At 46.4% G+C, this 26,942-nt stretch overlaps 1 protein-coding gene across 5 annotated transcripts in view; it reads left to right on the forward strand.

Annotated features, from left to right (window-relative positions):
- The window catches only part of snrnp25 (small nuclear ribonucleoprotein 25), a 55,271-nt gene that overhangs the window by 150 nt on the left and 28,179 nt on the right, over positions 1-26,942 (forward strand). For 2 of the 5 annotated variants that reach the window (XR_006314743.2, XM_043711131.2), the window contains exons 2-6: positions 1,582-1,816; positions 6,302-6,392; positions 10,239-10,344; positions 15,242-15,316; positions 17,903-17,962. Coding sequence is in view for 4 of the 5 variants with exons in the window: in XM_043711131.2 (XP_043567066.2) it covers positions 1,628-1,816; positions 6,302-6,392; positions 10,239-10,344; positions 15,242-15,316; positions 17,903-17,960 (519 nt within the window). In the remaining variant the exon portion in view is untranslated. Of the gene's footprint in view, positions 1-40; positions 249-1,581; positions 1,817-6,301; positions 6,393-10,238; positions 10,345-15,241; positions 15,317-17,902; positions 17,963-26,942 lie in introns of those variants that run through there. The other 3 variants (XM_087998018.1, XM_087998017.1, XM_087998019.1) reach the window with 3 other exon arrangements.

A 26,942-nucleotide genomic window follows, 5' to 3' on the forward strand; every position in this document is an offset into this window, starting at 1 on the left:
ATGTTCATGGTCCGGCTGGGTCCGAGGGGCTTGGGGGCTTTACTGGGATGTTGTTGATGTCAAGAGCTGCCATGTTGGCAGCTGGATTAAGTTTTCATCTTTAAAAACAAAACAACTTTGCCCCTTGTTGTGCTTGGAGTACTCTGGAGCACAAGTGTTGGACATTACCACAATCCACAGCCTTTCCTACGGTCAGTGCAGTCGGCCTCATTGATGGAAAGTGAGGTGAATTTGCTGAACACTCTGGTGTAAGGAGAAACGTTAGCACTCAGTTAATTTTAAAAACAATAATACATTGTACATTGTCAGTGCCCAGGAAGTTGGGAAGGATGTGGTTCTTTGATTTGTGCAAGAATTGAATTACATTATTGTAAAAAAAATACTTGAAGGTTTTATCCAAAAAGCTTGACTGTGTAGATGTTCTGATTCACAGAATAGTTTATTTCCCAAGCTTTCCTCCATACCCCGACATGCATTCTGTCAGGGTGGGGGAGGCAAATACAATAGGAGCATTTAAGGGGATTTTAGATAAGCACATGAATAAACAAGGAATGGAGGGGTATGGACTGTAGGCAGGCGGGTGGGATTAGTTTAACTTGGCGTCCCATTCGGCACAATATCGTGGGTCGAAGGTCCCATTCCTGTGCTGTATGTTCTATATCTCCTGTTGCTCCTCCATCCCACCCATATTACCGCATTCCCCCTCCATGCCCTATCATATCTCCCATGTACGCTGTGTACTCTTCTGAGATTGAGCACCAAACTATTTAGTCATTGGCAAGGCTGACAAGTCTTTAAAATACTAATGAGATTAACATAGTAAGCATGGAAACTTTGAAAATCTATTGTCATAGAGTCATAGATTCGGGATAGTCAACATGTCTTTGTGCGTGGGAAATCATGTCTCACAAACTTGATTGAGTTTTTTGAAGAAGTAACTAAGAAGATTGACGAGGGCAGAGCAATAGATGTGATCTCTATGGACTTCAGTAAGGCGTTCGACAAGGTTCCCCAAGGGAGACTGATTAGCAAGGTTAGATCTCATGGAATATAGAGAGAACTAGCCATTTGGATACAGAACTGGCTCAAAGGCAGAGGGTGGTGGTGGAGCGTTGTTTTTCAGACTGGAGGCCTGTGACCAGTGGAGTGCCACAAGGATCAGTGCTGAGCCCTCTACTTTTTGTCATTTACAGAAATGATTTGGATGTGAGCATAAGAGGTACAGTTAATAAGTTTTGCAGATGACACCAAAATTGGAGGTATAGTGGACAGAGAAGAGGGTTACCTCAGATTACAACAGGATCTGGACCAGATGGGCCAATGGGCTGAGAAGTGGCAGATGGAGCTTAATTCAGATAAATGCGAGGTGCTGCATTTTAGGAAAGCAAATCTTAGCAAGACTTATACACTTAATGGTAAAGTCCTAGGGAGTGTTGCTGAACAAAGAGACCTTGGAGTGCAGAAAAGAATTGAATTCGCAGAATGGTTACAGCACAGAATGAGGACATGTATTTGCAGTTTCCTAGTGCTACTCCCTTATCTTATCTTCATAACTCTGCATATTCCCTTTTTTTGTTCCAGACAATAATCCAATCCCCACTTAAATTCATTTAAAGATTCACTGAGGATGACTGAAGACATTAAAAAGGAACTGACTCCCGCCAGCATTAAGGAGGAAGAAAATTTTGCAGTAGATAATCAGGAAAAAGCTGCAGAAGAGGAGGAAGAGTTATCACATGCAGAAATCCTGGACCTATTTCAGGAAGGTCTGGCCATGATCGTCCAGGATCCATTGTTGTGTGATCTTCCAGTTCAGGTTTGTGGTTCATTTTACACATACACAGTAATTAATAAATATCAGTGATTATGTTTGATATATATATATATAAAGACATATACTACTTGATCAATGGAAATCTTAGGTAAAAACAAGGACTGCAGATGCTGGAAACCAGATTCTAGATTAGAGTGTTGCTGGAAAAGCACAGCAGGTCAGGCAGCATCCAAGAGCAGGGAAATTGACGTTTCGGGCAAAAGCCCTTCATCAGGAGCCCTTTTCCTGATGAAAGGCTTTTGCCCGAAATGTCGATTTTCCTGCTCCTCGGATGCTGCCTGAACTGCTGTGCTTTTCCAGCACCACTCTAATCGAGACAATGGAAATCTTATTCTGGCCTTTTTTTTATTCTTATATGGGATCTAGCTTCGCTAACTATGGCAACATTTATTACCTGTCTCTAATTGCCCAGAGGGCAGTTAATAGTCAACCATATCACTGTGGATCTGCAATCTCACATAGGCCAGACCATGTAACATAGAGTCATAGATTTGAACAGCACGGAAACTGACCCCTTGGCCTAACTTGTCCATGCTGATCAGATATCCTAAATTAATCTAATTCCATTTGCCAGCATTTGGTCCACATCCCTAAACCCTTCCTATTCATGGACCCATCCAGATGCCTTTGTAGTTATACCAGTCTCCTCCATCTCCTCTGGCAACTCATTCCGTATACGCACTACTCCCTGCTTGGAAAAGTCACCCCTTAGGTCCATTTTATATCTTTCCCCTCTCACCCTAAACCTATGCCCTCTAATTTTGGACTTCCCTACCTGAGAAAAAGACCTTGCCTATTTACCCTATCCATGCCCCTCGTGATTTTATAAATCTCTATACGGTCACCCGTCAGCCTCCGACTCTCCAGGGAAAACAGCCCCAGCCTATTAAGCCTCTCCCTATAGCTCAGACCCTTCAATTCCACCAACACCCTTGTAAATCCTCTCTACTCCTTTTCAAGTTTAACACTATCTTTCTTATAGTAGGGAGACCAAAATTGAATGCACAGATTTCCTTCCCTAAAGGACATTAATTAATCTGATGGGATTTTACATTTGACAGGTTAGTAGATTTTCACTCAGCCAGCTTTTTAATCCAGATTTTCTATTTAATTCAAGTTTCCTAATTTGACATGGTGGGATTTGAATCCATGTTCCCATAGCATTAGTCCAGATGTTCTGGATTACTAGTCCAGTGACATCACTGTGTCCCCAAACATTAAGAATTACAACGCTGTAGCTTTGTGCCCATAGTCTTTGTTAAGGAGATAAACTTCTGAGTATGATCTGGCCAGAATAATTTTAGTTAAATAGCAGCCTTCAAGAGGACAAGTAATCATGTTATGTTTGAAAGGTATGAGAGCAGAAACTGTAATAAAATTCATATATAGTTCTTAAAAGGTAAATTTGACATGAGTTAAGATTTTTTTCTTTATAAATACAGCCATATAAATGATATAAATACTCATGGAATCCCGATGAGTCCACACCGACCCTTCGAAGAGCATCCCACCCACACTCACTCCCTACCCAATCCTTGTAACCCTGCATTTCCCATGGCTAACCCACCTAGCCTGCACATCAGTGGGGACTATGGGCAATTTAGGATGACCAATCCATCTGAACTGCACATCTTTGGACTGTGATAAGAAACCGGAGTACTCGGAGGAAACCCACGCAGTCATGGAGTGAACATGCAAACTCCACACAGACAATCACCTGGGGCTGGAATCAAACCTGGGTCCCTGGCACTGTGAGGCAGCCATGCTAACCTCTGAGCCACCGCGCTGCCAAATGGATTAATAATGATCTAAGTCGATAAAGTGGAACTTTTATAACAATTAGCGTTGAGCAAATCTCCAAAATATGTAATTAAAATCGGGACAGTATAAAGCCTGCCAGGTCAAACACAGGAATCAACTTTGCTGTCACTTTTCTAACTTTCTTTCGAATTGCACTTTTTATCAAAACAGAGAGCATTGTTCAATTTTCATTTGAATTCAAAGTGAAGTTTTTCTTCATATTTCTGTAATCCAGATTTATTAAGCTCCTATGTTTCTGAAGATTTTTTCATTTTGTCCCAAAAATAAGTTGCATCAGCATTTGGAAGGGAGAAATAACATCAACAATGATCAGAAGAGATTTGAGTTTTAGAGTCTAAAGGGAAGGTGGCTAAATGGACCTGATTAAGTTAAAAACCAAACAACACCAAGGTATAGTCCAACTTGAAGCACTAGCATTTGGACCACTGCTCCTTCATCTGGTAGCTTTGTCCACCCCAGTCTGGCTCCTCCACATCAGGACCTGATTAAAGAATAGAACATAGTAATCATCAGATAATGAACGCAAAAGTATGATGCTGTTCAAAATACATTTTGAGGCTATTTGAGAGAGTTTATTCGTTTCAGGATTGACCTTCAAAGTGTCAATGAACTTTTCTACTCCATTGCTTTTCAGAACATGGTTTAAGTTTTATAAATATGGTGATACATTGACACATTGTATTAATTAATGGTGATTTGTTAACGTCATAAAGTTATCAATATTTATAGTCACTTTAAACTGCATTCAACTGACTCCGTCTGCATTATACTTACATCTGATTTGAGAAATAGTTTTAAGTTTCTTGAAGAGTTAACAGAAAGGGTAGATGAGTGTAGTGCTGTTTATAGACCTCAGAAGTGTTTGATTATTGTGCCATTCAACAGACTTGTGAGAAAGGTTATAGCTCATGGAATGAAAGAGTCATGAATATAAAATTGGTTGCGGTGATAGGAAACAGTAACAGCCAATGAAACTTTCGGGCTACAGGAAGGTTACTAGTGGAGCCCTCCAGGGGTCACGATTGTGACCTTTGCCTTTCCTGATATAAGTTAATGATCTGGACCTTGGTGTGCGGGGGATAATTTCAAAGTTGGCAGGTAACATGAAACTTGGAAGAATTGTGAACTGTGAGCAAGACAGTGTAGAATGCCAAAAGCACAAAGACAAGTTGGTGAAGCGGGCAGATGGGTTTCGGTGCAGAGAAGTGTGCCGTAATTCACTTTGGTCAGAAGAACATTGAACGATAATATAAAACTGGAAGTACAATTCCAAAAGGGGGTTCAGGAGCAGAGGGACCTGGGTGTATGTGTGCACAGATCACTGACAGTGGCAGGAGAGGTGGAGAGAGCAGCTAATAAAGCAAGCAGTGTCCTCGGCTTGATTATTAAGGACGTAGAATACAGCAGCAAGGAGATTATGTTAAACGTATGTAAAAGACTCGTTAGACTTCAGCTGGAGTATTGTGCACAGTTCTGCGTGCCACGTTGTAGGAAAGATGTGAATGCAGTGGAGAGAGTGCAAAAACCAGAATGGTTCCAGGGACAGACAGACATGTATGCATGTGCACACACACACACGGTGGTGGTGGCCAGTTCTGTTGGCGCATTCGAGAGGCCACTGCTGATCATTTAAAACAACGTGATGTGGGGAAAAGACTAAAGCAAGCTGCTCATTTGGACAACTGGTACACACACCACGGGCTATATGGCCTCCTCCTGTGCCATAAGAATTCTGTCATGAATATCATATGACTCGCTTAATTTGACCTACTTAATTGGACTTGCTCAATTTGATAAGTAAAACATGTCCCCATATCACTGTGCTTCCTGACTTGATTTTAAATGACATAATTTCTAATTTCCTCCAGTATTTCTGTCCCAAAAAATCTTTGCAACTGTGTTTTAAAAATGTCAATGCTTTCACAGCATTTCAGAAGCCTCTATGTCTATATCCCCAAAAGCCTTTTTATCACTTGCACATTTCAGGCAGTAAAGAGAAAGAAAAACTTTCTAATGAACTCATGAGCTTGCTAATGAACCCTATTCGGGCCATTCGGCCTATTGAGACAACGCTGACCCTCCAAAGAACATTTGCACTCAGACCCAAGCCCCTACCCTATCCCTACATTTCCCATGGCTAACCCACCAGCCTGCATATCCCTGGACACTATAGGCAATTTAGCATGGCCAATTCACCTGACCTGCACATCTTTGGACTGTGGGAGGAAACCGGAGCACCCAGAAGAAACCCACACAGACACGGGGAGAATGTGCAAACTCCACACAGACAGTCGCCTGAGGGTGGAATTGAACCAAGTCCTTGGTATTGTGTGGCAGCAGTGCTAACCACTGAGCAACCGTGCCACCCTAATTGGCTGTGAAATGTAGGCTGAAACATTTGACCTAGTTGTTTTACATTCTGTGAGGAATGCCACCAGTACTGTCATTTGTTTAATCTCGATTACTGATCTTCCTCCACCACGTTGCTGAATGTGCTTTGTGTTTGAAATATTGATATTAAAGGTGACATTAACTCCCAAATCCTTTCTATAGACCAACAGTTCAAAAGGTGCCACACTTCAATGGTGCGGCTATAAGTGGAGCTTTATCAGTGCTGCTGACTTGGATTTTTATTTTATCGTTTAGGTTACTTTGGAAGAGATAAATTCTCAGGTCGCTCTGGAGTATGGTCAAGCAATGACTGTCAAAGTAAAGAAAGGAGATGGTGAAATTATGCGTGAGTGCCATTTTCATCATTTCAGCTGAAACTGCCCCTGCTACATACATTGCACCCTCATTATGAAATATATGGTCCTCACTCATTCAGCATGGCTACCTGTTTTAAATCACGAACATCTAAATCCTTCCCTTTCAGGCCGTTTGAAAATAGGGGCGAGATATTTGGAGATCCTCTAAAATAGGGCAGTTGAAATCAGGACAGGCTTTCAGCCAACACCACTTTTGTCAATCTGGGAAAGGGAAGGGGACTTGGAATGACAGGGCAGGAAGTCCAAACTCAGCAGGGCCATTTGATAAGCCACTAAGTTTAAGCAGACCCAAGTTTTGCTGAACCAGGGCCACCACTGTGGGAGTCAGGAATTTAAGGAGAAGGTGTGATGGTCGGATGAAGTCTCTTTAAGTGTCTCGATATACTGTTACTTAAATCCTCAGGGCCTTTTTTAAAAAAAAAAAGAATTAATGAGTTTAGGCTGCTGCTACTTAATTAAAGTTTCAGAAAAGCACATGCTGCTAGACTTCTTTGATCCATTGATGTGTATAAAATGTAGCATTACCTCTGTTATGCAGTTTCAGTTGAGTTCATTGGTGAAATTACACCACTATTGCTGCAGCTATGCCCATTATGAATGCTTGGCTGTGTAGAAAAAGATCCAAAAATGCAGAGCTCACCTGGGGTTAGATGTGTTCACTTTTGTTGAGTTTTAGGAATATATTAAACGATTAACTATCTTTTAGTATTATCACTGAACAGAAATTTATTTGTTTTTGTAACAGTTTGATTGCTCAAAGTGATTTAAAATAATTGAATGCGTTTCCTGAATGAGTTTTCTTTCTGTCTCAGGTATGCATAAGTGAGAAGTTTATTCGATTGTTCGAAGCTTTTTAAAATAATTATATGGATCCTGATAGTTGAGCTATGATGAGGGGTATGGTGTGGGTAGACAGGGCATTGGAGCTTAGGGGGTATGGTGGGGGAGGGGGGGGGGAGCTAAGGGCTAGAAGTCCTAACAGCTTTTTAAATAACTGGGATGAATTCCCAGAAAACTGAGGTGGGCCCTCTAACCAGCCTGCCTCAACCCTTGGCTGTTTCCAAGACTGCTCTGATCCATTTAAAGCAATGCGTCCCAGTATTTCTGTCTCTGTGATCCTTTTTTCAAGGCTTGTAAGTTATTGTGGCCCTTCTGAGAAACATAACGGGGTTGTAGGAGAGCCCATGAAAGCAGGGGATAGAGCTACAAGGTGGCTGTTGCTATCTCTGAGTTGATTTGGGTCCCTGAACTTCACTTTGGGAAGCCCAGGCTTAAGAGCCCAGTCCCAGTCCCATCTCCTCAAACTGAAAACCGCACGTGACCGGGATATATATGTTGAAGCGAATTGCATTATGTTGAGCTCCCCAAAAATCCAGCCCTATGATTCTGGTCATTAATAAAACCCTGGCACCTCACTAGACCTATCAGCGAAGGAGAGAAAGTTCCTTCCACAGTGGTTACCATGAAATTATCTGATTATTGTAAAACCCGAGCTAGTTTCCTCATGTTCTTTTGGGAAAGAACAATAGCCAATGTTACCAAATTTATTTATCTTTCTCTTTTATATCCAGCATTGCTTTTCCACACAACTGAATGTTTTTTTTTCCCCCATGACACCAAAGCAACTGTGATATTTTTCATCTACTGAGTACCATCAGTAAATCACTCGTGTTCTCTGATTGAATTATGTATATGCAAAACCCATAAAGGGCGGCACGGTGGCTCAGTGGTTAGCACTGCTGTCTCACAGCGCCAAGGACCCGGGTTCCATTCCAGCTTCGGGTGACTGTCTGTGCTGAGGTTGCACATTCTCCCCGCATCTGTGTGGGTTTCCTCCCACAATCCAAAGATGTGCAGGTCAGGTGGATTGGCCGTGCTAAATTGCCCCATAGTGTCTGTTGCATTAGTCAGAGGGAAATGGGTCTGGGTGGGTTACTCTTCGGAGGGTCGGTGTGGACTGGTGGGGCCGAATGGCCTGTTTCCACACTGTAGGGAATCTCATCTAAAAGGGCGATGCAGACCCCCCAAGGGCAAGGGTGTGTAGGGAGGGGCTAAATCAAAATGGAGTTAGAGAGAAAGGTATAGCACTCCTCCCTGTAATGCTCACCTCTCTCTAAAGGCTTCAGGAGTATTGGTGGCTGCTGTGTGCTCCCTCTCCCAGGGCACTCAGGCAACACCATCACCACAGAAGACAGGCGTCTTACCAAATCTAATCTCTATGTTATTAATTATATATTCATTGCTTTAATTATATACAGGTGTTGGGCATTAACTGGTGATTGTCTTAAATCAATAAATCAATTCAGCCTGAAACTGTGGCTTTAGGGTTAGAATACACTAAAATAACTGTATTTAAATAGAATTCAAATCCACTTTATTTTAGTTAGTCACACTCCATAAAACTGTCCCTCCACAGATAACTAGCTCCGCATATTCATACAACTGATTCAAGCCCCAGTGAATCTTCACTACTATATCAATCACCCGTTTCCTCATTCCATTAGGCATTCTATTAGGCATGACTCTAAATAAATATACTCATGAGCATATAATTGTGAAGAGTTCCCTTTTACCTGATTGCCTTTACCCACATGAGACTGCTTTGCCGTTCACTGATCTATTATCCCTGTATTCTTACTTACCTCCGATAACCTTTCACCCCCTTGCTTATCAAGAACATATCTGCTGCTATCTTCAAGAAGAGTCAAAAATGCTGCTTGCATCACCTTTTGAGGAAGGCAGCTCCAAAAAGTCTCAATTGTCTGACAAAGTCTTTGTCTTACATAAGGTGGCCCTTTATTTTGAAACAGTGGAAGTGTTTAAAAATTGACTCCAGCCCTATCTTTCACCAACTACCCATATGGGTTTCTCCAATACATTCGCAGCAGTTGTATGACCCTTTGAACTTTTACCTGTAAACTCTGTGTCCAATATATCCTCCGCCACTAGCACTTGAAGAAAGAGCGGACTTCTGAAAACCTGTGTTTTCAAATAAACCTGTTGGACTATATCCCGGTGTCGGGTGATTTTCAACTCTTTGAAGTATAGGAATTAAAACTTAATATTTTTTTCCCACCTCCCTCTTCTTCTGTGCCTCTAATAAGAAAAAGGAGCCCAGTTTGGGCTGAGTGCCAGTATGGACTCACAGCAATGCAGTTTGACTGAACTGTCCTCTGAAACAACATAACAATTGAATTTATTGTCACATGTACCGAGGCACAGTGAAAAGCTTTGTCTTGCGAGCAATACAGGCAGGTCACAGAGTTAAGTAGCATAGAGAACTAAATAATAGGTGAACAGTGGAATAAACAAAAACACAAGTACAGGCGAATGTTAAGAGTTTGTGAGTCCATTCTAACAACCAGTAGGGTAGAAACTGTTACAAAACCGGCTGGTGCGAGTGTTCAGGCTTCTGTACCTTCTCCCCGATGGTAGAGGTAACCGTCTCCGATCTTGAATGGTACAGTTGCCATACCAGGTAGTGATACAAGACACCAAAGGGATAGATAAATGAATGAAAATAAAAAGGCTAATTTCTATTTGCTGATTCATCCTGAACTCCAGCTGTCCCTTTGCACAAATAAAAGGAGAGATGGAAGGAGTTACTTGTTGTGAAGTCTGTCTGACTGAAGTTTTGTCAGTAGCTATACCTGAGCAGAGCAGAGCATATTGGAGCTTGTCAACATCAACCTACTTTGTAAAATTACCACCTGGTGACCGTGTCGCACCATGGACAAGTACAAACCTGAGTGAGTTCTGTAGCGACAAGATACAGTCTCGTGCAGCTCCATAATTCATGCTCTCTCTCTTCCCAGCTGTTGTTGTAATTCAAAATGACACAGTCCTTGATCTGAAAAAAGCCATTCAGAGATATGTACAACTAAAGCAAGAGCGTGAAGGAGGAACACAGTACATCAGTTGGTAAGTTATGTTTGATATTCATTCTGTCAATTTATTACGGTAACACAGTTGTCCAGATCATGGAGGACAGATTGAAGTGATAATCCTTTAAACTGAGGCTGAAGTTTTCAGTGTTTGTTGTTTAATTATTACCAAGCTAATTTGACTAAAATTGACAAAATGCAAAATAAAACACATTTCATTAAATGGTATTAGAAGAAAATGACTGAACTGTAGCATTATTTAATGGTTCTGTCTTGGGAACCTGAAGGGATAGAGTTTTTATTCTGATACAATTCATGATCTGGGTACCAATTATAACTAAAATTATGCTCATTTTGAATAGTTTTCTCTCTCAAATTTCCACTTGGATATATGCCAATTGCCAAAATTAACGCTGAGTTTTTTTTTCCAGCAGTTTTTATTTTGTGTTTCTGAAAGTTCTAGCATCCAAAGTTCTTTGGTTTTTTTTGCCAAATTTAATGTCCGTTATAAACCAGGGCAATCTGGCAACATGATCTATCTAAAAGTGATGATTTGTTGCAGTTTGATTAATATAGGTTTTTCATGAAAAGTAAGTTTACAAGTCTTAGTCTACCACCAATAAAAAACCCCACAGTATCTTTAAATAAAAGCTAAACAAAACTATTTGTTGGCTTATTGATATATGTTAGTTTGTTAGTAAATTAAAATAAAAATCCAAAGGTTTACAAGGATGTTGCCAGGGCTGGAAGGTTTGAGCTATAGGGACAGGCTGAACTTGTCCTGGAGCGCGGAGGCTGAGGGGCGACCTTATAGAAGTTTATAAAATCAGGAAGGGTTACGGATAAGGTGAACAGCCAAGGTCTTTTTCACAGCATAAGTTTAAGGTGAGAAGGGAGACATTTAAAAGGATCGTAAAGGGCAACTTTTCCATGCAGAGGGTGGTGCGTGTATGGAATGAGCTGCCAGGGGAAGTGGTGGAGGCTGGTACAGTTACACCACTTAAAAGGCATCTGGATGGGTATATGAATAGGAAGGATTTAAAGAGATATGGGCCAAATGCTGGCAAATGTGACAAGATTAATTTAGGATACCTGGTCGGTGCAGACAATTTGGGCCACAGGGTCTGTTTCCGTGCTGTACATCTCTATGACTCTGTCCACAAGCTTTCAAACTCTAACTATTGGCATACGTCAGCATAGGAAGTTTTTGTGTCGGCACAAAGGCCTGAAAATGGTCGTAATTAGCAGAAGCTGTCTGAAAGTGATCCTTTGGAACATGGAGGCTGGTGAAGTGGATGGCAAGGACAAGGAAACCTGATTGTGGGGGTGGAGGGGAAAGCCATGTACACAGTCACAGGCACTGTCAGTTGCTTTGGCAAGGGGAGGGGGAGTTTTCTTTTGCATTGGAGGAAAGGCTTGAGAGCAGCACTGGTATGGAAGGTGGTGATTTGAAATATAGTTTCTAGAAATCTTGCACTCTGTTTTCAGTTAGATTCCTGTTGCAACGCATGAGATTTTCTAGAGCTGCTTCTCCAGAATTTATGTTTTTTCATTAATATTGGTCCAAAAAATCTCAAGAAATGGCCTGACAGCATTTTGTTTAGAGAGGTATCCATTCTGTACAGCAGATTCTTGGCCTCGGAAGGAATTAAGGTCCACGGGGGGAGTGGAAATGAAACACCCGTCAGCCATGATTAAATGGCAGAGTGGACTCGATGGGCCGAATGGCCTTGCTTCCACTCCTATGTCTTTGAGTTGAAACCAGGTTTGTGGGTTCTGGACTGCGTGCTTGCATGCAAAAGGAGAATTGAGATCGATGAATAGATAGCATCGTAATTAGGTTGCTTATATTTTTCCTTTATTGTTTGGAAAAGAAACAATATAAAAATGGGGATAGTGGCAACATTTTGCTGATATGCTCTCTTGCAATTTATTAGTTCTACATACACACGGGGGCAATTTTATAGAAATGGGGAAAGGTGGATATACCTGACAATTCCTATTATTACTGAGCAACATCAGTGAAATCTTCTAGTAGTAAATTTGCTGCTACATCAAATTTTATATGAACAGGGACAGTTATGTATTTGCCAGTGAGGTTAAATAATTATTGCACTTCTGCACAAATATGTGCTGCCGTTGCAATTTGTATTGACGTTATCCTGTCTAAAGTTGATTTCTTTCATAATGTGGTGCAGATCTGTTTTTGTAAGTAACAGTGCAGCTGCATAGCACCTAACAGTTTTACCATGGTAGGATTTTGAGAGTTGTAAAGATGTGATTGATTATATTATCCAGCCCTCATTATTAACATACGTTATAAGCATCCTTTATTTTGCTTCACCTTGCTGTTTAACTTTTCGCTATCAGGGCAACTGTGGTTTTGTTTGTTCTGCTTTTCCACATTTTGGGAATGTACCTGGAGTCACTCCTGTTGTATTGTGTTATCCCATTGATACCTTAGAATCCAAAGTTTGGGTGAAGATTTGTAGCTCGGGTGCTCGTTGTTGTGGTTCTGTTCGCCGAGCTGGAAGTTTTTGTTGCAAACGTTTCGTCCCCTGTCTAGGTGACATCCTCAGTGCTTGGGAGCCTCCTGTGAAGCGCTTCTGTGGTGTTTCCTCCGGCATTTATAGTGGCCTGTCCCTGCCGCTTCCGGTTGTCAGTTTCAGCTGTCTGCTGTAGTGGCCGGTATATTGGGTCCAAGTCGATGTGTTTGTTGATGGAGTTTGTGGATGAGTGCCATGCTTCTAGGAATTCCCTGGCTGTTCTTTGTTTGGCTTGCCCTATAATGGTAGTGTTGTCCCAGTCGAATTCATGTTGCTTGTCGTCTGCGTGTGCGGCTACTAAGGATAGCTGGTCGTGGCGTTTCGTGGCTAGTTGATGTTCATGGATGCGGATCGTTAGCTGTCTTCCTGTTTGTCCTATATAGGACTGCACAAAACACTATATAGGACAAACAGGAAGACAGCTAACGATCCGCATCCATGAACATCAACTAGTCACGAAACGACACGACCAGCTATCCTTAGTAGCCACACACGCAGACGACAAGCAACATGAATTCGACTGGGATAACACTACCATTATAGGGCAAGCCAAACAAAGAACAGCCAGGGAATTCCTAGAAGCATGGCACTCATCCACAAACTCCATCAACAAACACATAGACCTGGACCCAATATACCGGCCACTACAGCGGACAGCTGAAACTGACAACCGGAAGCGGCAGGGACAGGCCACTATAAACGCCGGAGGAAACACCACAGAAGCTCTTCACAGGAGGCTCCCAAGCACTGAGGATGTCACCTAGACAGGGGACGAAACGTTTGCAACAAAAATTTCCAGCCAGGCGAACAGAACCACAACACCTTAGAATCCAGTTTCCCAGGGCCAGATCTCTTCTCACCTTGTTGAAATTGGCCCTTTCCAAATAGTTATTTTTTAAGTCTTGACTGCTTTTTATCCTTTGCTGTATCAATTATAAATGCCTGTGATACAATGAATGGTGAATAAATGTGAGGTTATCCACTTAGGTACCAAAAACAGGAACCAAGATCATTAGCTGAGTGGTGATCGATTTGGAAGGGGGGAGGTGCAACGAACCCTGTGTGTCTTTGTACACTGATCACTGAGAGTAAGCATGCAGGTGCAGCAGGCAGTCAAGAAAGCAAATGGTATGTTGGCTTTCATAGTGAGAGGATTCAAATACAAGAGCTGCAACTGTATAGAGCCCTGGATAAACCACGCCTGGAGTATTGTGTGCAGGTTTAGGTCTCCTTATCTGAGGAAGGATGTTCTCGCTACAGAGGCAATACCCCAAAGGTTTCCGAGACTGAGTCATGAGCTGACACGACTGGCTGGGATGCTGTTTGGAGAGTCAGTGATGGGTTGAATGGCCTCTATCTGGCTTTTTCTTACCACCTTTCTTCAATAGTGGCGCCACCTTAGCCAACCTCCAGTTCTCAGCCATAGAAAGCAGTTAAGGCAAAAACATTGATTGCTTTCAAGAAGGGATTAGATACAGTCATAGAGATGTACAGCATGGAAACAGACCCTTCGGTCCAACCCATCCATGCTGACCAGATATCCCAACCCAATCTAGTCCCACCTGCCAGCACCCGGCCCATATCCCTCCAAATCCTTCCTATTCATATACCCATCCAAATGCCTCTTAAATGTTACAATTGTACCAGCCTCCACCACTTCCTCTGGCAGCTCATTCCATACACGTACCACCCTCTGCGTGAAACAGTTGCCCCGTAGATCTCTTTTATATCTTTCCCCTCTCACCCTAAACTTATGCCCTCCAGTTCTGGACTCCCCCACCCCAGGGAAAAGACTTTGTCTATTTATCCTATCCATGCCGCTCATAATTTTGAAAACCTCTATAAGGTCACCCCTCAGCCTCCAATGCTCCTGGGAAAACAGCCCCAGCCTGTTCAGCCTCTCCCTATAGTTCAAATCCTCCAACCCTGGCAACTTCCTTGTAAATCTTTTCTGAACCCTTTCAAGTTTCACAACATCTTTCCCATAGGAAGGAGACCAGAATTGCACGCAATATTCCAACAGTGGCCATTCTTATTTTTCTTAGAGCTAAAGGGGATGGGGACAAAACAGGAATAGGATGATCAGACATGATCCTACTGAATGACATGGACGGGTTGGACCGAAGGGTCTGTTTCCATGCTGTACATCTCTATGACTCTATAATGACAGAGGGGGGGTTCGATGGGCCGAGTGGCCTATGCCTGCTCCTATTTTGATGTCTCAATGTTTTGAGACAGTGAACAACTCCCAGGAATGTTTCCCTATTTCTCTTCCATCGGGTGTTTATCTAACTCCGACATTTCTGTTTCTATTTGTAAAGAATTAAATGGGACCAATTCTGTGTGATGTTATAGTGTGAAATACAAAGGTTTCTGCTTGATCCATAGGAAATATATTTGGAGAACCTATCATCTGACGTTTAATGGAGAGAAACTGACTGATGACAAGATGAAACTGAAAGAGTGAGTATTACCAAGTTAACCTTTGGTGTTCCTTTGGAAGGCTTCCTAATTGCCAGAGAGTGGGTTTATATTAGGGTTTCGAGTACATTTCAAAGATGCATACACCTTCTCAAGGGTCATTTTATAAAGAAGAGGAAATATTGTGCAGGAGATGGTGAAAGTATCTGAGGGCAGACAGTCATAGAGCTGTACAGTGTGGAAACAGACCCTTCGGTCCGACTCATCCATGCTGACCAGATGTCCTAAATTAATCCAGTCCCAGTTACCAGCACTTGGTGACAAGAGTGCGAAAGGAAATTACTACAGGATGCTGGCAAATCTTAAAAAACAGAAAATGTTGGAACTGCTGAACAGATTAGATGGTACTCGAAGACAGAGAGAGAGATAAGCAAGAGTTAACATACCAGATTATTGATCTTTTCATCAAAACTGGGAAACATTAAATGTGCAACCGGTTTTGAGCAAGTACAGAGGGAGTAGAAGGGGAAAGAAACAAAATGGAAGATCTCTGATAAGGTGGAAAGTTTTGGAGATAAAATGACAAAAAAAAGATTGTTCAGAGCAAAAGAAGATGGTAATGGGAGAAGCGAAGATTGGGTTCAGATTTATTACCAACCCTTGTTACCTGTAAAAAGCATGGCAGCAGATGTTATGACCTGGAACTGTTGAACCCATTGTTGACTTTAGAAAATGGTAAAGTGCTTAATCTCCTTGAGCTCCCATTGAGAATGAAGGATTATCGGTTGTAAGATAAATGTTGGACCTCCTTCAACAAAGCATAAGAATATAGTGTACTGTCAGCAACATGTTTGGCGGAGGCTAAAAGTTGAAGATTGCCTCATTTTGTTTCAAGTATATTCCAAATTGCTGTAGTGTGCTCTCAACGGGTAGATATTAGGGTAAGAAAATGATAGAAGCCTCCTTCATAGACTGGGTGAAACTGACCAGATGAGATATAAAGCAATTATAAATGTCAGATCGATCTGGACTCGAAACGTTACCTTGCTCTCTCTCCATTGATAATGTCTGACATGCTGTGCTTTCCAGCATTTGTTATTTTCAGTACAGATATCAGCATCTGCAGTAATTTGCTCCTATAAATGTCTGAGGTATGGGATTGCATCACCCTGCATAGAAATTCCAGTGAAGCAGTTTAGATTCAGGTCAGCAAGAATCTCAAGAAGCCCATGTATACGTAACATTTTTGCTGTAGTTTAACAAGCTGAAACTTCAGGTTCTCTGTGCAGAATATCAGTACATCTCCAACCAGGGCAATCCTACCTTCTGGCGCATTAGTTTATCTGGGAGGGGGTAAAGCAGCCCACAGTAACTGATCAGTTTGTTATGTCCCATTAATGAGACAAGCTGGCTGGAAGATCATCGGTTATGCATGGTATGCTGCACATCAAGTTGGATTTTGGAGACTGTCACTAACTGTTCCATGCCTCAATTATCAAACATATTATCATGAAAATAACTCAACACGAAACATATAATACTGGAGATACAAGTTTTGCAATGTCTGTGGAGAAAGAAACAGAGTTACATTTCAAGTCCAATGTGATTTCCTCAGAGTCAAATTGGGCTTGATGCATTAACCCATCTCCCTCTCTCTCCATTATACTGCCAGACCTGCTGAGTCTCTCCAATAGTTAGTTTAATTTCATTTCTCAACCAGTATGTTTCTCTATACATTTTTTGATTTTATTAAACTCTTAAGAAGCATGCTTCACTGCTTGCCTTTCATATTGTTGATTGCAGCTCAAAAAATTGTTTTTCAATGTTAATAGACAACTAACAGTGCCCTTGAGTAACACTGGTTAATATGTAGTGAGACCTAAAGTTGTCTCATAAGCAGATGTTCTCTTGCTACTTATTATGTTTTTTGGATGGTTTGAAACAAATATAAAGCAAATGCATAAGCATATGTGGTTAAATTGAAGGTTACACTATTATTAATTAACCTCAATGAAATGAATCAAACCTCTTTATTCTGTCTATAATTGTGTTTGGACAGAAGCCCCCAGTATGTGTACATGAGGTTTAAGATCAGATTGCCTGTTTTGTTGACTCTGTCAATGCCGGCATTGCTGCAAACACCGATAGGAAGATACAATTTTCCATCTGGTATCTATGGCTGGCATTCGTAGAATCATAGAGTCCCTACGGTGTGCAAACAGGCCCTTCAGCCCAACAAGTCCACACCGACTCTCCGAAGAGTATCCCACCCAGACCCATTCCCTTCCCCTATTATCCCATATTTACCCCTGACTAATGCACCTAACCTACACATCCCTGAACACTGTGACTATTTAGCATGGCCAATTCACCTAACCTGCACATCTTTGGACCATGGGAGGAAATCAGAGCACCCAGAGGAAACCCACGCAGACACTGGGAGAATGTGCACACTCCACAATCACCCAGTGCAGGAATTGAACCCGGGTCCCTGGTGCTGTGAGACACTCTGCCGCCCCCACTTTGTTGGCTAATGCACAAACCCATGTGTTACTCAGCACTGAGAGGCAGAACTCGCTGAGCAGGAACTTATTATCTGATTCTAAACTTTAAACTTTTTATTTACAGTTACGGTATAAGGAATCGAGATGAGGTCACCTTCATAAAAAAACTTCGAAAAAAATAAAGGTTGGTACTCTGTTATAGAGGTGTACAGCACGGAAACAGACCCTGTGGTCCAACTCGTCTATGCCAACCAGATATCCCAACCTAATCTCGTCCCATTTGCCAGCACTTGGTCCATATCTCTCTAAACCCTTCCTATTCATATACCCTTCCTGATTAGTAGTTTTGGTCTTAATTTCCCAGTTTTAGTCCAGATGGAAAACTTCACATAAAGTGTCTCTGCCTTATCCATGCAACTTCTCAAGAATTCTTTCTTGTTCATAACCGATTATTCCATAAGCACACCACATCCCAAGGAATTCAGTTAGTGTTCATAGTGTCTCCACTGGTTGAATTATAATTCAGTACAATATTATATAATCATATTTTTAAACTGGCTGAGTGCCCCCTCATTATTGACTGAGTGAAAAAGATAATTTGACCAACACTCAAGAGCTACCTCAGGAGCTCAGCGAGTTTATCCAGAGCCTGGCAGAAAAATACAGGCTAGTCCCAGGTTCCTGCTTGGATCTCGATCAAGGTGCCAGTACTTGCTGAGGGTTCTTGAGCTTGATCACTGACTTGTCAAACGTGCTGCCTTCCAGCTCACAGTTAACATAAATGGGACGGCAAAGTGGTATTCACCTTCCTGCAAGTTGGGATTTGATTCGTGACAGAAAAATCAGACTCATGCTGTTCAGCGCTTGTCTCGGTTTGTCTTGTGACAATAGCCATCTTTTTCCCATCTGCTTTAGTGTCAAAAAATACCTGATAGTTAAATTTATAAACCTTGACTATAAATGTGACCTGGATGTCTCTGACTTTCCCGTGCTGTTGATAACCTGAAAATTAGGTATGCTTCAAAATGGAGGAAGTGAAACAGATTCACAATTTTAACTTTGTCTCTGTGCGTTGTTTCTAGTTCTGCAGAAATATCTACTAAAATTGCTTGACGTCCAGCTGTGAACTCACTGAAAGTACTGAAAGAAAGACGAACCTTGCCACGTTTCACCTCTTAACTTTACCTGGAAATTGTAAATGTTCCTCAGGCAGTGAATTCTAGCTTCTGCTTCTGAAGTCACTTCAAAATATTTAGAATGATTTAGTTGAAGTTGTACAGGACATTGATGAGATTTTGTAAGTGCTGCATAGTTACTATAGAATAAGGAAATATTATGTCGAGGAATTGCTATACTGGAGTATGATTAGAATGTCAGATCCTCTACCACAGGAATTGGTTGAGGCAAATAGTTTACTGATTGTTTTCAAAAGGAAACTGATAAGGACATGAGAGTAAAGGCAATAGAAATAGATTGAAATGAAGAAGTCAGGCTGATAGACTCATGCTGAGTATAGTATGAACAGAGTTGAGCTGAATGGCCTGTTTCAGTAAATCTGTGTTATTTTGCTAGAAACATAAGCCCAAATCTTCTATCAGTTGGAATCGTTATTTCCGACCCAGATCAGACTACAGGTTACTCACTTACCTTTCTGTGATAATACTGGTGCAGAATCGATCATAAGAGTTAACCATACGGGCAGCATCAAAGAGGGTCATCATAAAAACCACATCTTCCTTTTCATGGTGATAGCTGTCATATTTGGTGAGCGGACACACTTTATCGATCCCAAAGCCATGTTGACACCTACTGAGATTATGGACTTGGGAAAAAGGTGCCAGGTGAGTGAGGGGGTGCAGGTGCCTGTGGGGGCAAGGGGTGTCAGCTGGGTGAGGGGGTGCAGGTGCCTGTGGGGGCAAGGGGTGTCAGCTGGGTGAGGGGGTGCAGGTGCCTGTGGGGGAAAGGGCTGTCAGCTGGGTGAGGGGGTGCAGGTGCCTGTGGGGAAAAGGGGTGTCAGCTGGGTGAGGGGGGCAGGTGCCTGTGGGGGAAAGGGGTGTCAGCTGGGTGAGGGGGTGCAGGGAGGAGAATGGGTGCAGGGAGATGTCAGGTAGAGTTAGGTGTCAGGAGATGTAGGTCAGTCAAATGCCTACTGTGAGGAGGGAGCCCACATGTGTGTGTAAATGGAAAGAGTTGTCAGATGGTGAGGAGTGAGTGGTGAGTTGGGTGTCCAGGATTTGGAGATGTTAGTCAATTGAGTGTCGGTTGGGCTGTGGGGTGTTATTTGTCATGTGTTGATGGGGAGGATAGTCATAGGATCACACAGAACGGAAACAGACCCTTGGGTCCAACCTGTCCACTCCGTCAAGGTTTTCCAAACTCAACTGGTCCATTCGCCTGCATTTGGCCCATATCCCTCTAAACCTTTCCGAACCATGTACCTGTGCAAATGTCTTTTAAATGCTGTAACTGTACTCACCTCTGACCACTTTCTCTGGCAGCTCATTCCATACATGCACTACCCTCTGTGAGAAAATGTTGTCTCTCCGGTCCCTTTTAAATCTTTCCCCATCTCACTTTAAACCTACTCCCCTACCTTTGGAAAAAGAATTTGGCTGTTCACCTTATTTATACCCCTCATGATTTTATAAACCTCTGTAAGATCACACCTCAGCCTCCAACGCTCCAAGAAATAAAATCCCATCCTATCCTGTCTCTCCCTATAACTCATACCCTGCAATCCCAGAAACAGCCTTGTACATTTTGTCTGCATCCTCTCAGGTTTAACAACACTTTTCCTCTGGGAGAGTGACCAGAATTGAATGCAGAATTACACAAGTGGCTTCATCAATGTCACAGCGTGTGTGTGGGGTTGTGTTTGTGTGTGGTGTGGGTGCGCGAGCATGTGATTGTGGGTGTGCGCATGAGTGTTTGATTGTGTGTGGAGGTGCGCGCACGGGTGTGTGATTGTGGGGGTGCGCGCTCAGGTGTGTGATTGTGTATGGGGGTGTGCGCTCGGATATGTGATTGTGGGGGTGCGCGCTCGGGTGTGTGATTGTGGGAGGAGGTGCGCGCTCGGGTGTGTGATTGTGTGGGGGGGTGCGCGCTCAGGTGTGTGATTGTGTGGAGGGGTGCGCGCTCAGGTGTGTGATTGTGGGGGTGCGCACTTGGATGTGTGATTATGTGTGGGGGGTGCGAGTGTGGGTGTATGATTGTGTGTGGGGGTGCGCGCACGGATGTGTGATTGTGTGTGGGGGTGCGCGCACGGATGTGTGATTGTGTGTGGGGGTGCGCGCACGGATGTGTGATTGTGTGTGGGGGTGCGCGCACGGATGTGTGATTGTGGGAGTGCGCACTCGGGTGTATGATTGTGTGTGGGGGTGCACGCACGGATGTGTGATTGTGGGAGTGCGCACTCGGGTGTGTGATTGTGTGTGGGGGTGCGCGCTCAGGTGTGTGATTGTGGGGGTACGCGCTCGGGTGTGTGATTGTGTGTGGGGGTGCGCGCTCGGGTGTGTGATTGTGTGTGGGGGTGCGCGCTCGGGTGTGTGATTGTGTGTGGGGGTGCGCGCTCAGGTGTGTGATTGTGTGGGTACGCGCTCGGGTGTGTGATTGTGGGGGTACGCGCTCGGGTGTGTGATTGTGGGGGTACGCGCTCGGGTGTGTGATAGTGTGTGGGGGTGCACGCACGGATGTGTGATTGTGGGAGTGCGCACTCGGGTGTGTGATTGTGTGTGGGGGTGCGCGCTCGGGTGTGTGATTGCGTGTGGGGGTGCGCGCTCAGGTGTGTGATTGTGTGGGTACGCGCTCGGGTGTGTGATTGTGGGGGTACGCGCTCGGGTGTGTGATTGTGGGGGTACGCGCTCGGGTGTGTGATTGTGTGTGGGGGTGCGCGCTCGGGTGTGTGATTGTGTGTGGGGGTACGCGCTCGGGTGTGTGATTGTGTGGGTACGCGCTCGGGTGTGTGATTGTGGTGGTGCGCGCTCGGGTGTGTGATTGTGGGGGTACGCGCTCGGGTGTGTGATTGTGTGTGGGGGTGCGCGCTCGGGTGTGTGATTGTGTGTGGGGGTGCGCGCTCGGGTGTGTGATTGTGTGTGGGGGTGCGCGCTCAGGTGTGTGATTGTGGGGGTGCGCGCTCGGATGTGTGATTGTGTGTGGGGGTGTGTGCACGGGTGTGTGATTGTGTGTGTGGGTGCGCGCTCGGGTGTGTGATTGTGGGAGTACGTGCTCGGGTGTGTGATTGTGGGGGTGCGCGCTCGGGTGTGTGATTGTGTGTGGGGGTGCGCGCTCGGGTGTGTGATTGTGTGTGGGGGTGCGCGCTCAGGTGTGTGATTGTGGGGGTACGCGCTCGGGTGTGTGATTGTGGGGGTGCGCGCTCGGGTGTGTGATTGTGGGGGTACGCGCTCGGGTGTGTGATTGTGTGTGGGGGTGCGCGCTCGGGTGTGTGATTGTGTGTGGGGGTGCACGCTCGGGTGTGTGATTGTGTGTGGGGGTGCGCGCTCGGGTGTGTGATTGTGTGTGGGGGTGCGCGCTCAGGTGTGTGATTGTGGGGGTACGCGCTCGGGTGTGTGATTGTGGGGGTATGCGCTCGAGTGTGTGATTGTGTGTGGGGGTGCGCGCTTGGGTGTGTGGGGGTGCGCGCTTGGGTGTGTGATTGTGTGTGGGGATGCGCGCTCGGGTGTGCGATTGTGTGTGGGGGTGTGCGCTCAGGTGTGTGATTGTGGGGGTGCGCGCTCGGATGTGTGATTGTGTGTGGGGGTGTGCGCTCGGGTGTGTGATTGTGTGTGGGGGTAGTTGCGCGCTCGGGTGTGTGATTGTGTGGGGGGCTGTGCACTCGGGTGTGTGATTGTGGGGGTGCGCACTCGGGTGTGTGATTGCGTGTGGGGGTGTGCGCTCGGCTGTGTGATTGTGGGGGTGCACGCACAGGTGTGTAATTGTGGGGGTGGCCGCGTGGGTGTGTGATTATGGGGGTGCGCACTCGGGTGTGTGATTGTGGGAGTGCGCGCTCGGGTGTGTGCGTGTGGGGGTGTGCGCTCGGGTGTGTGATTGCGTGTGGGGGGTGCGTGCCCGGGTGTGTGATTGCGTGTGGGGGTGCGCGCTCGGGTGTGTGATTGTGGGGGTACGCGCTCGGGTGTGTGATTGTGGGGGTGCGCACTTGGATGTGTGATTATGTGTGGGGGTGCGCGTGTGGGTGTATGATTGTGTGTGGGGGTGCACGCACGGATGTGTGATTGTGGGGTTGCGCGCTCAGGTGTGTGATTGTGGGGGTACGCGCTCGGGTGTGTGATTGTGGGGGTATGCGCTCGAGTGTGTGATTGTGTGTGGGGGTGCGCGCTTGGGTGTGTGGGGGTGCGCGCTTGGGTGTGTGATTGTGTGTGGGGATGCGCGCTCGGGTGTGCGATTGTGTGTGGGGGTGTGCGCTCAGGTGTGTGATTGTGGGGGTGCGCGCTCGGATGTGTGATTGTGTGTGGGGGTGTGTGCACGGGTGTGTGATTGTGGGAGTACGTGCTCGGGTGTGTGATTGTGGGGGTGCGCGCTCGGGTGTGTGATTGTGTGTGGGGGTGCGCGCTCGGGTGTGTGATTGTGTGTGTGGGTGCGCGCTCGGGTGTGTGATTGTGGGAGTACGTGCTCGGGTGTGTGATTGTGGGGGTGCGCGCTCGGGTGTGTGATTGTGTGTGGGGGTGCGCGCTCGGGTGTGTGATTGTGTGTGGGGGTGCGCGCTCAGGTGTGTGATTGTGGGGGTACGCGCTCGGGTGTGTGATTGTGGGGGTGCGCGCTCGGGTGTGTGATTGTGGGGGTACGCGCTCGGGTGTGTGATTGTGGGGGTACGCGCTCGGGTGTGTGATTGTGTGTGGGGGTGCGCGCTCGGGTGTGTGATTGTGTGTGGGGGTGCGCGCTCAGGTGTGTGATTGTGTGGGTACGCGCTCGGGTGTGTGATTGTGGGGGTATGCGCTCGAGTGTGTGATTGTGTGTGGGGGTGCGCGCTTGGGTGTGTGGGGGTGCGCGCTTGGGTGTGTGATTGTGTGTGGGGATGCGCGCTCGGGTGTGCGATTGTGTGTGGGGGTGTGCGCTCAGGTGTGTGATTGTGGGGGTGCGCGCTCGGATGTGTGATTGTGTGTGGGGGTGTGCGCTCGGGTGTGTGATTGTGTGTGGGGGTAGTTGCGCGCTCGGGTGTGTGATTGTGTGGGGGGCTGTGCACTCGGGTGTGTGATTGTGGGGGTGCGCACTCGGGTGTGTGATTGCGTGTGGGGGTGTGCGCTCGGCTGTGTGATTGTGGGGGTGCACGCACAGTGTGTAATTGTGGGGGTGGCCGCGTGGGTGTGTGATTATGGGGGTGCGCACTCGGGTGTGTGATTGTGGGAGTGCGCGCTCGGGTGTGTGCGTGTGGGGGTGTGCGCTCGGGTGTGTGATTGCGTGTGGGGGGTGCGTGCTCGGGTGTGTGATTGCGTGTGGGGGTGCGCGCTCGGGTGTGTGATTGTGGGGGTGCGCGCGTGGGTGTTTGATTGTGGGGGTGCGCACTTGGATGTGTGATTATGTGTGGGGGTGCGCGTGTGGGTGTATGATTGTGTGTGGGGGTGCACGCACGGATGTGTGATTGTGGGGTTGCGCGCTCAGGTGTGTGATTGTGTGTGGGGGTGTGCGCTCAGGTGTGTGATTGTGGGGGTGTGCGCTCGGTTGTGTGATTGTGTGTGGGGGTGCGCGCGCGGGCGTGTGATTGTGGGGGTGTGCGCGTGGGTGTGTGATTGTGGAGGTGCGCGCATGGGTATGTGATGTGTTGTGGGGGTGCGCGCACGGGTGTGGTGTGTGGGGGTGCACATGCGGGTGTGTGTGATTGTGTCTGGGGGTACGTGTGCTTGTGATTGTGTGTGGGGGTGCGTGTTTGTGGTGTGTGTGTGTTTGGTGTGCATGTAGGGGGAGTGTGTGGGTTTGTGGTGTGTGTGTGGGTTTGTGGTGTGTGTGTGGGTGTGTGGGTTTGTGGGGTGTGTGTGGGGGGATGGGCGTTTGTGGGGGCGGTTTGTGGTGTGTGTTTTGTGGGGGTTGTGGTTTGTGGTATGTGTGTTTGGTATACATGTGGAGGGGTGGGTTTGTGGTGTGTGTGGATTTGTGTTGTGTGTGTGTGTTTGGTGTGTGTGGGTTTGTGGTGTGTGTGTGTGTGTTTGGTGTGCATGTGCGGGGGGTGGGTGTGTGGGAGTGGTGTGTGTGGGGTTTGTGGTGTGTGGGTTTGGTGTGTGTGGAGTGCGTGTAGGTTTGTGGTTTTGTGTGTGTGTGTGTGTTTGTGCATTTGGGGTGTGTGGGTTTGTGGTGTTTGTATGTGTTTTTGGTGTGGGTTTGTGGTGTGTGTGTGTTTGGTGTGCATGTGGAATGGGTGTGGGTTTGTGATTGTGTGTGTGTTTGGTGTGCATGTGGGGTGTGTGTGGGTTTGTGGTGTGTATGTGGGTTTGTGGTGTGTGTTTGTGGGAGGGGAGTTTGTGGTGTGTGGGAGGGGAGTTTGTGGTGTGTGTGTGTGGGGAGTTTGTGGTGTGTGTGTGTGGGGAGTTTGTGGTGTGTGTGTGTGTGTGGGGTTTGTGGTGTGTGTGTGTGGGGGGGAGGTTTATGGTGTGTGTTTGGGGGACATTGTGTGTGTGTGGGGGCTTTGTGGTGTGTGTGTGGGGGGGGCTTTGTGGTGTGTGGGGGGTTGGTATGTGTGTGGGGGGGTTTGTGGTGTGTGTGGGGTTTGTGTGTGGGGGCTATTTGTGGTGTGTGTGGGGGGATTTGTAGTGTGTGTGGGGGGGTTTGTGATGTGTGTTTGGGGGGGTTGTAGTTTGTGTGTGTGGGAGGGGTTTGTGTGTGTAGAGGGGGTTTGTGGTGTGTGTGTTTGGGGGTTTGTGGTGTGTGTGTGGGATGGTTGGTGTGTGTGGGGAGGGTTTGTGGTGTGTGTTTGTGGGAGGGGAGTTTGTGATGTGTGTGTATGGGGTGGGGTTTGTGGTGTGTGTTTGGGGTGGGGTTTGTGTGTGTTTGGAGAGGGTTTGTGGTGTGTGTTTGGGGGGTTGTGTGTGTGGGGGGGGTTGTGTGTGTGGGGGGGATTGTGTGTGTGGGGGGGGGTTTGTGGTGTGTGTTTGGGGGGGGTTTGTGGTGTGTGTTTGGGGGGTTGTGTGTGTGGGGGGGGTTGTGTGTGTGGGGGGGGTTGTGTGTGTGGGGGGGGTTGTGTGTGTGTGTGGGGGGGGTTGTGTGTGTGTGTGGGAGGGTTTGTGGTGTGTGTGGGAGGGTTTGTGGTGTGTGTGGGGGGGTTTGTGGTGTGTGTGGGGGGGGTGTTTGTGGTGTGTAAGTGGGGGGGTTTGTGGTGTGTGAGTGGGGGGGAGTTTGTGGTGTGTGTATGTGGGAGGGAAGGTTGTGGTGTGTGTGTGGTTTGTGGTGTGTGTGTGTGGGCGGGTTTTGTGGTGTGTGTGTGGGGTTTGTGATGTGTGTGGGGAGGTTTGTGGTGTGTGTGTGTGGGATGGTTTGTGGTGTATGTGGGGGGGGGTTGTGGTGTGTGGGATGGTTTGTGGTGTGTGTGGGGGGGGTTTGTGGTGTGTGTGGGGGGGGTTTATGGTTTGTGTGTGGGGGGGGTTGTGTGTGGGGGGGTTTGTGGTGTGTGTGTAGGGAAGGGGTTTGTGGTGTGTGTGTAGGGAAGGGGTTTGTGTGTGGGGAGGTTTTGTGTGTGGGGGGGTTTATGGTGTGTGTTTATGGGGGGGGTTATGGTGTGTGTTTGTGGGGGGGTTTGTGGTGTGTGTGAGAGGGTTTGTTGTGTGTGTGGGGGGGTTGTGTGTATGGGGGGTTATGGTGTGTGTGTGGGTTTGGTTTGTGGTGTGTGTGGAGGGGTTGTAGTGTGTGTGGGGGGGGTTTGTGGTGTGTGCGTGGGAGGGGTTTGTGGTGTGTGTGTGGGAGGGGTTTGTGGTGTGTGTGTGGGTTTGTGGTGAATGTGGAGTGTGTGGGGGGGGTTGTGTGTGTGTGGGGGGCTTTCTGGTGTGTGTGTGTGAGGTGTGTGTGCGTTTGCAGTGAGTGTGGGGTGTGTGTGTGGTGTATGGGGGGGTTTTGTGGTTTGTGTGTGGCGGGGGGGTTCTGGTGTGTGTGGGGGGTTTGTGGTGTGTGTAGGGGTGGTTGTGGTGAGTGTGGAGTGTGTGTGGGTTTGTGGTTTGTGTGTGTGTGTG

The sequence above is a fragment of the Chiloscyllium plagiosum genome, unplaced genomic scaffold, assembly GCF_037043375.1.
Source record: "Chiloscyllium plagiosum isolate Xiang-an unplaced genomic scaffold, Cpla_swu_hap1 HiC_scaffold_20, whole genome shotgun sequence".
Lineage (NCBI taxonomy): Eukaryota > Metazoa > Chordata > Chondrichthyes > Orectolobiformes > Hemiscylliidae > Chiloscyllium > Chiloscyllium plagiosum.